The following is a 13,047-nucleotide window of genomic DNA, read 5'->3' on the forward strand; positions in this document are numbered from 1 at the left end:
GCATTTCTGATGAAGGGCTCTTACCGAAAGCATCGATTTTCCTGTTCCTCGGATGCTGCCTGACCTGTTGCGCATTTCCAGTACCGCTCTAATAAATGAAATTTTAGTTCAGCAATTGCTGCCTACTGTGAATCCAGAGTTTTGCTCAGCCAATGCACAATGCATTTTCTGTTGTCTAGTTTGTATTTCTGATGAGAGATGCATTTTTCTTCAGTGGATGGAAAAGAAATCCAATGGAACGTATATATTTCGGAATGAACGGGCTGAAGAACGAGAGGCTCAGATACATTATGACAATCAGCAGAGAAAGTTGGAACTGTTGTATGCCAACACTGAAGCTGAACTGCAAGAACGATATGGAGGTAATCAGAACACAATGTCTAAAAAGATATCTTTGAAAATAACAGGTCAAGTTTTAATTAATATAATGCCAGTTGAATTTTGTTCCGCACTTTAGCTCTTTCAAATTATTACAAACTATGGTAATTAGATTTTTAATTTTTTTTTCATTTTGAAGATAACACTTTCTGGATTACGATTATATTTTGATGTTGTCTCTTATGTTGAAATAATAGGCAATTGGCCTTCTGTGCGAGACCATGTTATCATTTTTAGTCTTACAATAGGGCACAATGCCTGATAAATCTGGTATCTAAAGAATGAGTGCCTATCTGAAGCTGTGTCGCTTTAAAGACCAATGCTCTAATATTCATAAACTTTTACTTATTCAAGGAATGTGCATGTTACTGGCACTGCCAGCCAGCATTGTGGAAAGTGATGCTGAAGCATGGTCTCAAACTCTGGTCCATGAGGCTTTAAATTCACAGGGATGTGGGCAGCTCTGGCTTTCTCAGCATATATTGACAATTCCTAATTGTCCCACAGAAGACTGATTAGTCGTTTTGATCTAGTTCATTCCTTGGAGTGTAGGGTCACATACAGTTCTGTGTCAGGAAAGAAATTTCAGGAATTTTAGCTCCACTGAAGGTATGACTACATACTTTCAAGTTGGTGTGGGGTAGGGGAAGAGGATGTGTCTTATTGGGGAACTTGCACATGATGGCATTCCCATGCTTCTGCCCCCTTAGGTGGTAGAAGCTGCAGGTGCAGTCACGCAAGTCTGTGTAAATTAGAGTAGTACATATTATAGGTGATATTATTGCGCATCAATGGTGAAGGGAGTGAATTTTGAAAGTGATATTTGGGGTGCCAGTCAAGCAAGCTACTTTTTCCTAGATGATGATGAGCTGCTTGTATGGTGTTGGAGTAGCACCAGTAGTGGCTTGTGCCATTAGATGATGGACACGCATTGGAGAGATGGGAGGAGAGTTACTTACTGCAGAAGTCCTAAGTTTTGAACTGCTCATGTAGCCATGGTATTTATGTAGCTGTTCCAATACAGCTTCAGGTCTATGATATCTCTTAGGAAGTTGATAGTGGGTCATTTAGCTATGGCAGTGTCAATGCATGTCAAGAGGCAACAATTGCCTACTGTCAAGTTGAAGATGGTCATTCCCTAGGAATTGTGTAATGCCAAATGTTGCTTGCAATTTATCAGCCCATGTCTGGGTATTGCCCAGGACTTGCTGCACATCAACACAGACTGCTTCAGTATCTGAAGATTCATGAATGGTCTTGAACATGGTGCGTCATCTTCGAGCATCCCCGTTTCTGACATTATGATGGTGGGAAGGTCATTGAAGCATCTGAAGGTGGTTGGGCCTAGGATACTATCCTAAAGAACTCCTGCAGTGATGTTTTGGTTTGAGATGATGGTGTTCAATAAAAATCAATAAATACATTTTGTAGTAAGTATGAATCCAATCTCCCTGATTCCCAGTGATTTCAATTCTGCTGGGGCTACTTGATGCCATATTTATTTGAATGTGGCTTTGATATTGAGGATGCCACTCTCAGCTCACCTCTACAGTTAATCTCTTGCATCCATGCATGGTGAATGTGCTGATCAGTAAGGAGTTCCAGAACTTTCATTCACTGACAAAGAAGGAGCAGTAATACATTTCCACATCTTCAAGCTGTGTAGCTTGAAGATAATAGTGCACATACAACAAGCTTTCCTTGTCTTCCTTATGAAATGGAGATAGTTCAAATTGTAAGATTGTGCCCTGTAGATGTTATACATGTAGCTGTAATGCATCAATAATATAGATTGAATATTTAAGGGAGTATAAGGGCTGCAGATTTGAGTGGACTGTTTTTAGGCTGGTGAATATCAAGCACCTTTAGTGTTTGTGGAACTTCACTCATCCAAACAAATGGTGAAGATTCCACCGCACTGCTAATATCTGCTTTGTAGACAAGAAACACTTCGGGAAGTCAAGAAGTCAGTCATCTTGGGTTGCAGAGCTCTTATAATCTCAGCATGTGTAGCTTATTCAGTTATCTTTTTGGTCAGTAGTGAACCTCCAAGATGTTAATGATCAGCAGTTTGGGTGGTAACGCTGAACTCTGAAGAAGATGCGTAGGCTATACTCAAATTTAGATTTTGGTAGGTATTTAGAAGAGCAGAAACCTGAACATTATCAGTCTGATAAGGGGAAGCAATGGCTTATTGGTATTATTGCAAGACTATTAGCCCAGAGACTTGGGTAATGTTTGGGGGGAGGGGGGGGGGGGCAAGGTTCAAAGCCTACCATGACAGATAGTGGAAATTGGATTTCAAAAACAAAACTACAGTCTGATAATGAAACTGTTGTCAGAGGGGGGAAAAAAAGTTTATCTGGCTGACTAATGCCTTTTACAGAAGGAAACCTGTGCCATATTTTCCTGGCTGGACATACATGTGACTCCAGACCCATTGTAATACACTTGACTTTTAACTGCTCTGTGGGCAACTAGGGGTGGGCAAGACATGCTGGCCTAGCCAGTGACACCAACATCTTGTAAATTAATTTTTGTAAGTTAACTGTTTCTGTTTCCACAATGTTTCTCTGGCTGTACAGTATTTCTAACATCTTCTGTTTGATTACTTTACGTTCTTGATTGCTAAGATGTAATTTGTTCCTTGGTTTTTAAGAATAGATATCAAGTAAAATAGTTAAATATGTAAAATATTCTGTTTTGAAGTTGACGAAAAGAAAAGCAGAGAACACAAAGTGGAGAAGTTAAGTGACCAACGGATCATGATGCTTCAAGATGGTGTAGATTTGTATGAAGCAATTCAGAATTCTTCAGATCCATTATCTGTTGAGGTAATCAAATGTGTACTTTCAAGTGTCTTAACTGTGTATATATCACCTGACTCCTGCAATCTGTATTTTGGGATGTTGTTCGGATGTTTAGATTGACATATCCTTTAAGTATACTGCTCAGATTTCCACTTCGGGGATGACATATGGATGAAATAGCTGCAACTTTGGGTTAATCTTGATCTGCTTATCATTAGGAGTTTGTCTAGAGTGACAATTACGTGGCTCAGCACACTGGGCAGAGACTAATTCATTTTGAAGTTGGAGAAAAGAACTGGCAAAATTATTCTTCCTAATTTTATATATTTTAACTTATATTGCAAATGTGTTTTAAGCATACGTTATTTCACCCTTCATCTATCATGACAAATCAGCAGCCTAATTCTATATAACCTGCCCATGTCCCATATTCCTTTATGACTGTTTAACAGAATGTTATCAGCCTTGAATTTAAAATTGACAAGTCAGAAATTAAAATTATGTTGATCTCTTCCTAGCTTTCATCCATCATTAGATTCAATTACAATCCTCAGAGATTGAAACATTATCCATGCTTATCACTGCAAAATCTGAATCAGCATTTAGGCTTGAGCTATTATGTGAAAACTAACATTGGTAGCACCAAGCCAGGTGATGATGATCTGCAACTTGAGAGAGTTTGCCACCTCCCTTTTGACATTGTTTAGCAATGAACTTCCATTCACAATATCCTAGGGGCCATCATTAACAAACCTATTGAATCGACTATCTCAATACTGCGGCTACAAGATCGAGCCAAAGGCTCAGTAATTCTGAGTATTTCACCAACTATGAGGCACAAATCAGGAGTGTGATGGCATATCTCCACTATGTCAGGATAAGTTAGTTTCAAGAAAACTGGTAGAAGTTATCGTATATTACAGGGAAAATTGAATGGAAGAATAGGGAACTTATTCTTTGGTTATATAAGATATTGTTAAGACCACACCTGGAATACTCTATAGTACTGATCACAGTAATATGGCTGACTACTAACTGCCCTCTGGCCAGTGAGAGATGGCTTCGCAAATGGTGCCCATAAAGGTTCCTCCACCTACACTATCTCATCCTCAATAGCTTGAAAACTTCAAACAAATCATCCTTTGATTTCATCATCATCTTTGTAATTTTATATTTGCATCTAAGTTTCTTACAATGCTATTAATCTTTGTGTTATGAGCCACTTGGGTGCATGCTTTCTGATTCATCATAGAAATCGGTAATAAAACACCGAATAGTAGAGTTTTCAAAACTTGTGGAATGACATTAGTCATATATTGCAAGTTACAATACCTGCCATAATCTCTATGGTAATTGCTTTTGGGAGTATTTCAGACAGTGGTGTATGAAATGTGTTTGTGGAATATATGTAAACTATAACTAGTAAATTGGAGATGGTTTTATATATAGAACTGATGCCTATTTTATTTGCTTCTATGAAATTTGGTTCTTTTAAAAACATAGAAAATACTTCAGCAGTGGGCTATTTCAGCGCTTCGAACCTGCATCGCCATTCAATATGATCGTGGCTGATCGTGCAATTTCAGTATCCCACTCCTGTTTTCTCTCCATACTCCTTGATCCATTTAGCCATGAGGGTTGTCAGCCACCTCCGCCCTCCAAACTCATCTAAATTCCAGTGAGTACAAGCCCAGTAGATCCAACCCACTTTCATATGTCAGTCTTGCCATCTCAGAAATCAGTCTAGTGAATCTTTGCGGTACTCCCTTAATAGTCAGAATTTCCTACCTTGGGCTAGGAGACTAAAACTGCACACAATACTCAAGGTGTGCCTCACTGAGGTCTTGTACAACTGTAGCAAGACATCCCTACTCTTATATCCAAATCCTTTTGCTATGAAACCCAACGATGCTTTAGCTTTCCTCACTGTCTGCTGCATCTGCACACTAGCATTCAGTGACTGTTCCACCATGACACTTGGGTCTCGTTGCATCTCTCCTTTTCTTAAACTGCCACCATTTGGATAATAATCTGCCTTCACGTTTTTGCCACCAATGTAGATAACCTCACATTTATCTACATAAGATTGCACTTGCCAAATATTTGCCCACTCAGCCAGACTGTCCAAGTCACCTACAGCCTCTTAGCATCCTCCTCATAGCACACGCTGCCACCCATCTTAGTGTTGTCTGTCAATTTGGAAACATTCAATGCCTTCGTCCAAATTGTTAATGTATGCTGTGAATAGCTGGGGTAACAGCACTGAAACCTGCAGTACACCACTCATCGCTCTGAAAAGGACCTGTTTATTCCAGCTCTCTGCTTCTTGTTTGCCAACTAGCTCTGTCCAGGTCAGTGCATTACCTCCATACAATGAGCTTTAATTTTGCTTACTAACCTTTTGTGTGGGACCTTGTCAAACGCTCTTTGAAAGTCCAGATACACAGCATCCACTGACTCACCCTTGTCCCCTCTACTGGTCAGATCCTTAAAAAATCGATTTGACAAGTCTGATTTCCCTTGAGTGAATCCATGCTGACTTGGAGCATTCCTATTACTGCTTTCCAAATTCAGTTATAACATTCTTAATAATTGACTCAAGCATTTTTCCCACCACTGATGTCACCTAACCACCCTATAATTCCCCATTTTCTTTCCCTTTTAAAATGTTGGGAGTTTGTTAGCTACCCTTCAATCCATTGGAACTCTCCAATGTGTCCGCTATTTCTAGAGCCACTTCCTTAAGTACACTGGGATACAGCGCATCAAGCCCTAGCAACTCAGCGGGTTTTAAACCCATCAATGTCCCCAATACCATTTCTTGATTAATAAACATTTCCTTCAGTTCCTCCTTCTGGCTTGACCCTCTCCCTCCATGCATTTGGAACATTATTTGTGTTCTCCTTAGTGAAGACAGATCCAAAGTACTTAAGTTGCAGTGTGTCTCCTAATTGAATATTACACATCTAGGTATTTTTGTTATATATTTCATCTGGACTTCCGATAAGAATGAGAAATAGTGTGGAAATAGTAATTGATGCAGTGGTAATTTATAGAAAATTATTTCAATACTGCTCACTGTACTCCAGATGTATCATCAGCATCTTGTGCAGTTGCAGTAAGACGTCACTACTTGTGCTCCAACCCTGTTGAAATAAGGACCAACATTTTATTAGCTTTCCTGATTAGCTGCTTGCTAACTTAGTGTTAAAAGCACAAGTGGCCCCAAGTCCTGTCACATTGCAGATTTTTGATGCTTTTCTTCATTCAAAAGAAATGTTCTGCTGTTCTCCCTTCCAAAATGAATAACTTCACGTTTTCCTCCACGTTTTTCTCCATTTGTCAACTTTTTGCCCACTTACTTAATTTATCAGTATCTTCCTGTAAATTGTTTGTATCCCTCTTGTAAACTGACTCTTTTGTCACCTGCAAATTTTGCTGCAGCACAGTTGCATCCTTCCTCCAAGTTATTAATATAATTGTATAATTGCAGTCCAGCACTAATCCCTGTGGAAGTTGGGTTGCAGGTCGCCTACCTGAAAAAGAACTCTTTATCCAAATGAGCCAATTTTCTTACCATGCCAATATGCCTCCAATGCCATGCATTATTATCTTAGGACTTTGAAGATGTAACAAGCAATGTGGACAATTAGATCCGATAGATGTAGTGGGTCTGTACTTTCAGCAGGCATTTGATAAAGCATTGCACAAAAAGCTAATACACAAAGTTGAATCTAATGGGGTTGGGTTAATTAATTAGCTTGGATAGAAAACCGAAAACAGTAGGGAGAAATGGATCTTTTTCTGATTGGCAAGATTAACTAGTGGTGTGCACAGGGTTCAGTCCTCAGGCCCCAACTATTTACAATCTATATTCATTCCTGGATGCAGGATAAAAAGTACTTTAGCCATACTTGCAGATGATACTAGAGTAGGTGGGAAAGTAATTGTAATGAAGAAATGTACAAATGGATATGGACAGGTTAGGTGAATGGACCAAAATTTGGCAGAAGAAGTTTAACATGTGTAGGTGTGAGATTATTGGAGTCCTTGTGCATGAATTGCAAAAAACTAGCATGCAGATACAGCAGATAATAAGGAAGGTAAATGGAATTTAGCAATGGAATGGAGTATAAAAGAAAAAGTGTTGCTGCAACTGTACAAGGCATTGATGAGACCACACTTGGAGTACTGCATATAATTTGGTCCCCTTATTTGAGGCTGATTTGCAGAGGTTCATTATATTGATTCCAGACTTGAGTTTTGTCTTAAGAAAGATTGAGCATACTTTCTGAAATTTAAAAGAATGAGATCCAACTGAGCTATGGAGGATGCTAAAGGGGATTGGTAAGTAGGTGTGAAAAGGATGTTTCCTTGTGCGACAAACTGGAATGACAGTTCATAGTTTTAGGATAACAGGTTTAAAACAGAGCAGGAGGAATGTCTTCATTCAAAGGATTGTGAATATACGGAATGCCCTGCGCCAGAGTGGTGAATGCTGGGGCATTGTGTAAATTTAAGGAAGGAGTGGACAAATATTTAATTAGTAGTGAGCTGAAGGGTTGTAGGGTGCATCTGAGATGAGACCACTCATCATTGTATTGAATGGTGGAACAGATTTGAGGGACTAAATTGTCTAATTCTGCTCCTAGTTCTTATGACTTAACCTTTTATGCCTGTTGAATGCCTTTTGGAAGTCCACATGTAACATATTCCTTCCATCCACTCTGTTTTTTGAGGACGTCTCAAGTATTCATAAATTAGTCAGACGCTGTTTTCCTTTTGTGAAATTGTGCTGCTTGTTTGATGTCATGAAATCTCATGGTTTGGAGTCAATGTTGGGAAATTCCAAGGCAACTCTCTCCTGATTGTATACCACTGTGCCATTATCTATGCTGGCTTTATCGTGCCAAGATAAGAACGATTGGTATAGGATGATGTGTGGGATAACTCCTACACCACCACCTCTTCTCCCCCCCCCCCCCCCCCCCCCCCCCCCCCAACCCCTTTACCATTTTGGCACAACCCCCTAAGGGCGATTTACATGTTTAGAAGGGGTGATTTTGCCATTATTGTTTTTGGTGCACAAGTCCATCATGTTTAACTCTTTTAGACACCTTAGCAGTTTGATTCAACTGAGTAGCAGACTTGGTGCTTTATCAACTTGAAGTATAGTCATCCTATTAACTTGTTATATATATGCATGCAACAAATATGCATTTTTGTTGAAATGTTCTGGCACTTTCGTGTAACATGTTAAATCTTAAGGTGTAGGGTTCAAGTGTTCTGTAGGCTGTCCAAATGTGAAAACTGTGGATGTTGTGGTAGTCCTTGTTGTTGGTAATCTCTTTTTCATAGAGGGCTGTTTATGATTATAATTAGAACGGGATTGAGTTTCTTTGTGCAGCATCCTGGATGAGCATTACTTCCAGACAATGTTATATTTGGATATTTGCAGCGAGGAGTTCACAGATTTCAGTATCCATGTATTGAGAGTGTTTTGTCTTAGCACACAGTACCAGATTGAAGATTCATTATCCCAAGTTTTTTCTCTGGTCTGGTGCATTTTTCCATAGAATGATGAATACGTTACATAGGTTGTGTTGCCTTACAGGGCTATTTAAATGAACAACAGTTGAGAGCCCTGAATAACTACAGACAATTGTTGAATGAACAAAAACAAGCCCAGATTGAGGCGGAGTTCAGAAAAGCATTGGAAAGTGCTGAAAATGAAAACAGCTACACAAAAAGGGATGTTAGTCCTGTGTGGAAACTCTGTGTTATGGACTACAAAAATCAGAACAGTGATGCAAGTGAGTATTGGATATGAATATTAATCATTGTTTACCTCATTTTTGGTAAGGATATTATTAAATCAGCCTCTACTCTTTCCAAGTAAAATTTAATGATGCAGCATTTGACTCAAAATGTGATAAGCTGCACTAGCTTCAATGAGCTATCTACTTCATGTTCATTGGAGATACTGTATGACCATAAATTTCAATAGTTCCAATTGTTTTCTTTCAAAACAGCCCTTAAAATGCATGTTTTACTTTGAAACACTTTTGGTAATAGTTTGCTTGTAGACACTTTGAAATTGAGTAAGTAATTTTCTGCATCAACAACAATGTTTTACTTTTATATAATAAAAAGAGCCAGACTGTTTCAGGAATGTATTAAGAAGTGAGCCATCTTTAGGTGATAATAAGGCAATGGTGTTAGCTTGAATAAAAAGATTGACTTTAAAGAAAATTTGAGGAAGGGATGGATTTCTGGAACTCTGAATCTAAGCATCTAAAGAAGTCCAAAAATACTATTACAATCAAAATCAGGATAACACAAAGCTAATAATAGAGGAGCATGAATAACTTGCATTGCTGTGGAGAGATGGGAAAAAGACAAGAGCTTGGAGGCTTTGAAAGCTTGAAATCAAGATATTATTTAATCAGGAGTCGGTGTAAGTCAATAAGATTGGGTGAACTGGACTTAGTGCAAGTCAAGACAACAAGAGTAGTGGAAGTTTTGATTTGATTTATTACTTCACACATCAAAATACAGTGAAGGAAATTGTTTCACGTGCTAGCGAGACAAATTGTAGCTTTTATATAAGTGGATTAGCGTAATAGAACAGAATGCAGAGTATCGTGTTACAATTCCAGAGAAGGTGTCGACTCTAAAATATAAGAGGTCTACTCTGAAGTCTTACAACAGCAGGGAAGAAGCTGTTCTAAATCTGTTGGTACATGTTTTCAAACTTCTGTTATCTTCTGTGTGGTGGAAGAGAGAACAAGTGGGTGGGAATGATCTTTGATTATATTGGCTGCTTTCTCTGCAGTGGGAATGACCGACAGAATCCGTGAAGGAGGTTTGTTTGCATGGAGGACTGGGCAGCGTTCACAACTCTGTAATTTCTTGCAATCTTAGGTAGAGTTGTTAATGCTTGGAATAAAAGTTTAAAAATCTCTCAACACCAGGTTTATTTGGAAGCACTCAAAAACTGCATGAATCCATGTAAGATTCTATAAATCTCTTTTTTAGAAATAGAATCAGTCTGAACATTGGGGCACAGATAGTCTCGCACAGGGCACCTCTCGCCTTCAGTGCATTATCTGAGATGAGATGGCACCTATTGTTAAAGTTCATTTGAGAATGTAACTTTTTTTTTAAAAAAATGTTCTGTGATTTACATATGAAAGAACTGAAACCAACATGGTCATTCTAAAAGATGAGAGACTTAGCAAACAATCCAGGCCTTTTTCAATATATCATTTAAGTTGCATCACACTGTAGCTTTTGCTGGAAATTCTGTGTCTTGCGAACTTACTCCACAACCACCTGATGAAGGAACAGCGCTTCGAAAGCTAGTGCATCCAAATGAACCTGTTGGACTATAACGTGGTGTTGTGATTTTTAAACTTTGTACATCCCAATCCAGCAACGGCACCTCCAAATCATGTTTGCCATAGAACGCTTTCTGTGCCACATCTATAAAAAATTGGTAAGAGTCAGAAGTAGAAGTGTTGGTGTGCTTCCTTGATCATAGCATCTACATGGATGGACCAGGACAAATTTACTACTAGGAACATGAAGCTGTTGACCATCTCCATCAGCACCATTGATACAGAGAGGGGCGTAACCTCCACTCCACTTCCTGAAGTCAATGACCAGCTCCTTCATTTTGTTGACGTTGAGGGAGGGATTGTTGTGTTTACACCATGCAATTAAGCGCTCTATTTCTTCTCATCATTTTTTAAGATCCAACCCATTCCAGTGGTGTTATTAGCAAACTTGCAAGTGGAGTTAGAACAGAATTTGGCCATGCAGTCAAGAGTATGTAACGACTATAGCAATGGACTGAGTGCACAGCCTTGTAGGGCACCAGTATTTAGGATTATTGAGGTGGATATTTTGTCATCTATCCTTACTGATTGCGGTCTGGGGGTTAGAAATTCTAGGGCGAGCAAATTCCTAGGTCTGAGTTTAGAGGTGAATTTGGTTGGAATTATGGTGTTGAAGGCAGGCTTAGTAAATAGGTGGAGAAAGTGAGGTCTGCAGATGCTGGAGATCAGAGCTGAAAATGTATTGCTGGAAAAGCGCAGCAGGTCAGGCAGCATCCAAGGAACAGGAAATTCGACGTTTTGAGCATAAGCCCTTCAGGAATCCGATGAAGACACATCTGGTCAGATTTTGGAAAGACGTGAAAGTAACCGGGTTGTGGAGGAGATTTTAACTTCCCCCATATTGACTGGAACTTTTTGTGTCCTATTACAAAATTGGAACAGTAGCCAAACCATGGACAGCAAGGGAAATTAAGGAGAGTACTTGATCCAAGGAACGGGCATAGAAATTCGCCAAAGACAGCAGCAGACCAGAGGACTGGGAGTAGTTAGATTTTAGCAAAGGATGACAAAGGAATTGGTTGAATCATAGGAAGTACAGGGAGGTATAGGCCATTCAGCCCTTAGCATCTGCTCTGCCTAGTGTGTCACAAGTCTGTTACTGTAGTAAATGAAACTAAATGTGATATTTGAGCAGTCAACTCATCTGAAAAATGTAGGTGTGGCATGGAATTGTTTGTCTCGCTGAAGTGTGTTGTTACCGAAAAGTTTGGGAACCACTGTGTTAGACCATAACTTTCCATTAGACTTGATGGAAATAAGTTTCAAGGAGGAAGTAATGTGGAGATGGGAAGAGGTGTAGGGAGGAAATGCTAGAGTTTGAAGTTTAGCTGACTGAAGGCATGCTCACCTTGGTGGAACAACTATAATTGGAAGTGCACAAGAGGTCATAATTAGAGGAGCACAGATATCTTAAAGGGTTGGAGGCGATAACATAGGTGGGGATGAGTAAGGTTGTAGAGGGTTTCAAATCAAGGATGAAAACTTTAAGATCAAGGTATGAGCTGACTGGGAGGGAAAGTAATTCCGAGACCATATAAGTCAAAGCAAATGGAACTTAGTGTGAGCCACGACACTGTAGATGACCTAAATTTTATTGAGGGTAGAATGTGGGAGAACAGCCAGGAGTATGCTGAAATACAGAAAACAAAGACATGGATGAGGGTTTCAGCAGCAAATGAGGCAAAGTTTGTCAATGTCAGGAAGATGGAAACAGTCTTATTGTTGATGCACCTCTGACATTAAATATATAATGTTCTTATAAAATGTCAACCCTTTTAAAATCCTTTTAAAATAAGGAATAGACCGAGTTGTCAGCCTTTTAACTACCAGGTGCGCAAATTGGTAGGAAGTGGATGAGTTAATTAGAATTATTCTTTTCACTCCTGTTCAGGCATTTGTTTTGCTCTCTTTGTAAGAGAAATGGCATTTAAAGTTGATTACTTTTCATCAGAAAGCTATTTCTCCCGATAGATGCTTTCTGACCTGCAGGGTGTTTTCCAGCATTTTCATTTTTGTTTCAAATTTCCAACATCCATGTAATTTTGTGTTAGTGATAAACAAGCGTTTTTTTTTTACTACTTTTAGTTGACATTATTTTCTCCAAAACACCTTATTAAAATGATGTGTCTAAAGGTTTTATTTTTGCATAATTATCCCAATTTCAAAATTGTAGTGTAGCTGGGCTGACAAGTTTTGTTGGGATTGAATTTATTTTTTTCTGAAATGTTTTCTTTTTTCAACAACCAGGAGCTTTTTTGTGAAAAACACAATACATTTAACCCTTAAGTTAAATATCCTTTCAAGTGCTTGAAATATCAACTTGGATTGGTTTATTTCATCAGTTCCATTTCCAGGTTGAAAAAATGTTGAACCTTTCACAAATTCAGTTCTTCACGTGTTCCCTGACCAACATCTCTTGTCTCTGGCTTGCTGCAGCGCTCCAGTGAAGCTCAGTGCAA

At 39.0% G+C, this 13,047-nt stretch overlaps 1 protein-coding gene across 1 annotated transcript in view; it reads left to right on the forward strand.

Annotated features, from left to right (window-relative positions):
• brca2 (BRCA2 DNA repair associated) overlaps positions 1 to 13,047 on the forward strand; it is a 121,904-nt gene that overhangs the window by 78,287 nt on the left and 30,570 nt on the right. Inside the window, exons 19-21 of the mRNA XM_060826976.1 lie at positions 215 to 362; positions 3,088 to 3,212; positions 8,803 to 9,001. Of these exons, the coding sequence (XP_060682959.1) occupies positions 215 to 362; positions 3,088 to 3,212; positions 8,803 to 9,001 (472 nt within the window). The remainder of the gene's footprint in view (positions 1 to 214; positions 363 to 3,087; positions 3,213 to 8,802; positions 9,002 to 13,047) is intronic.

The sequence above is a fragment of the Hemiscyllium ocellatum genome, chromosome 6 (assembly GCF_020745735.1).
Source record: "Hemiscyllium ocellatum isolate sHemOce1 chromosome 6, sHemOce1.pat.X.cur, whole genome shotgun sequence".
Lineage (NCBI taxonomy): Eukaryota > Metazoa > Chordata > Chondrichthyes > Orectolobiformes > Hemiscylliidae > Hemiscyllium > Hemiscyllium ocellatum.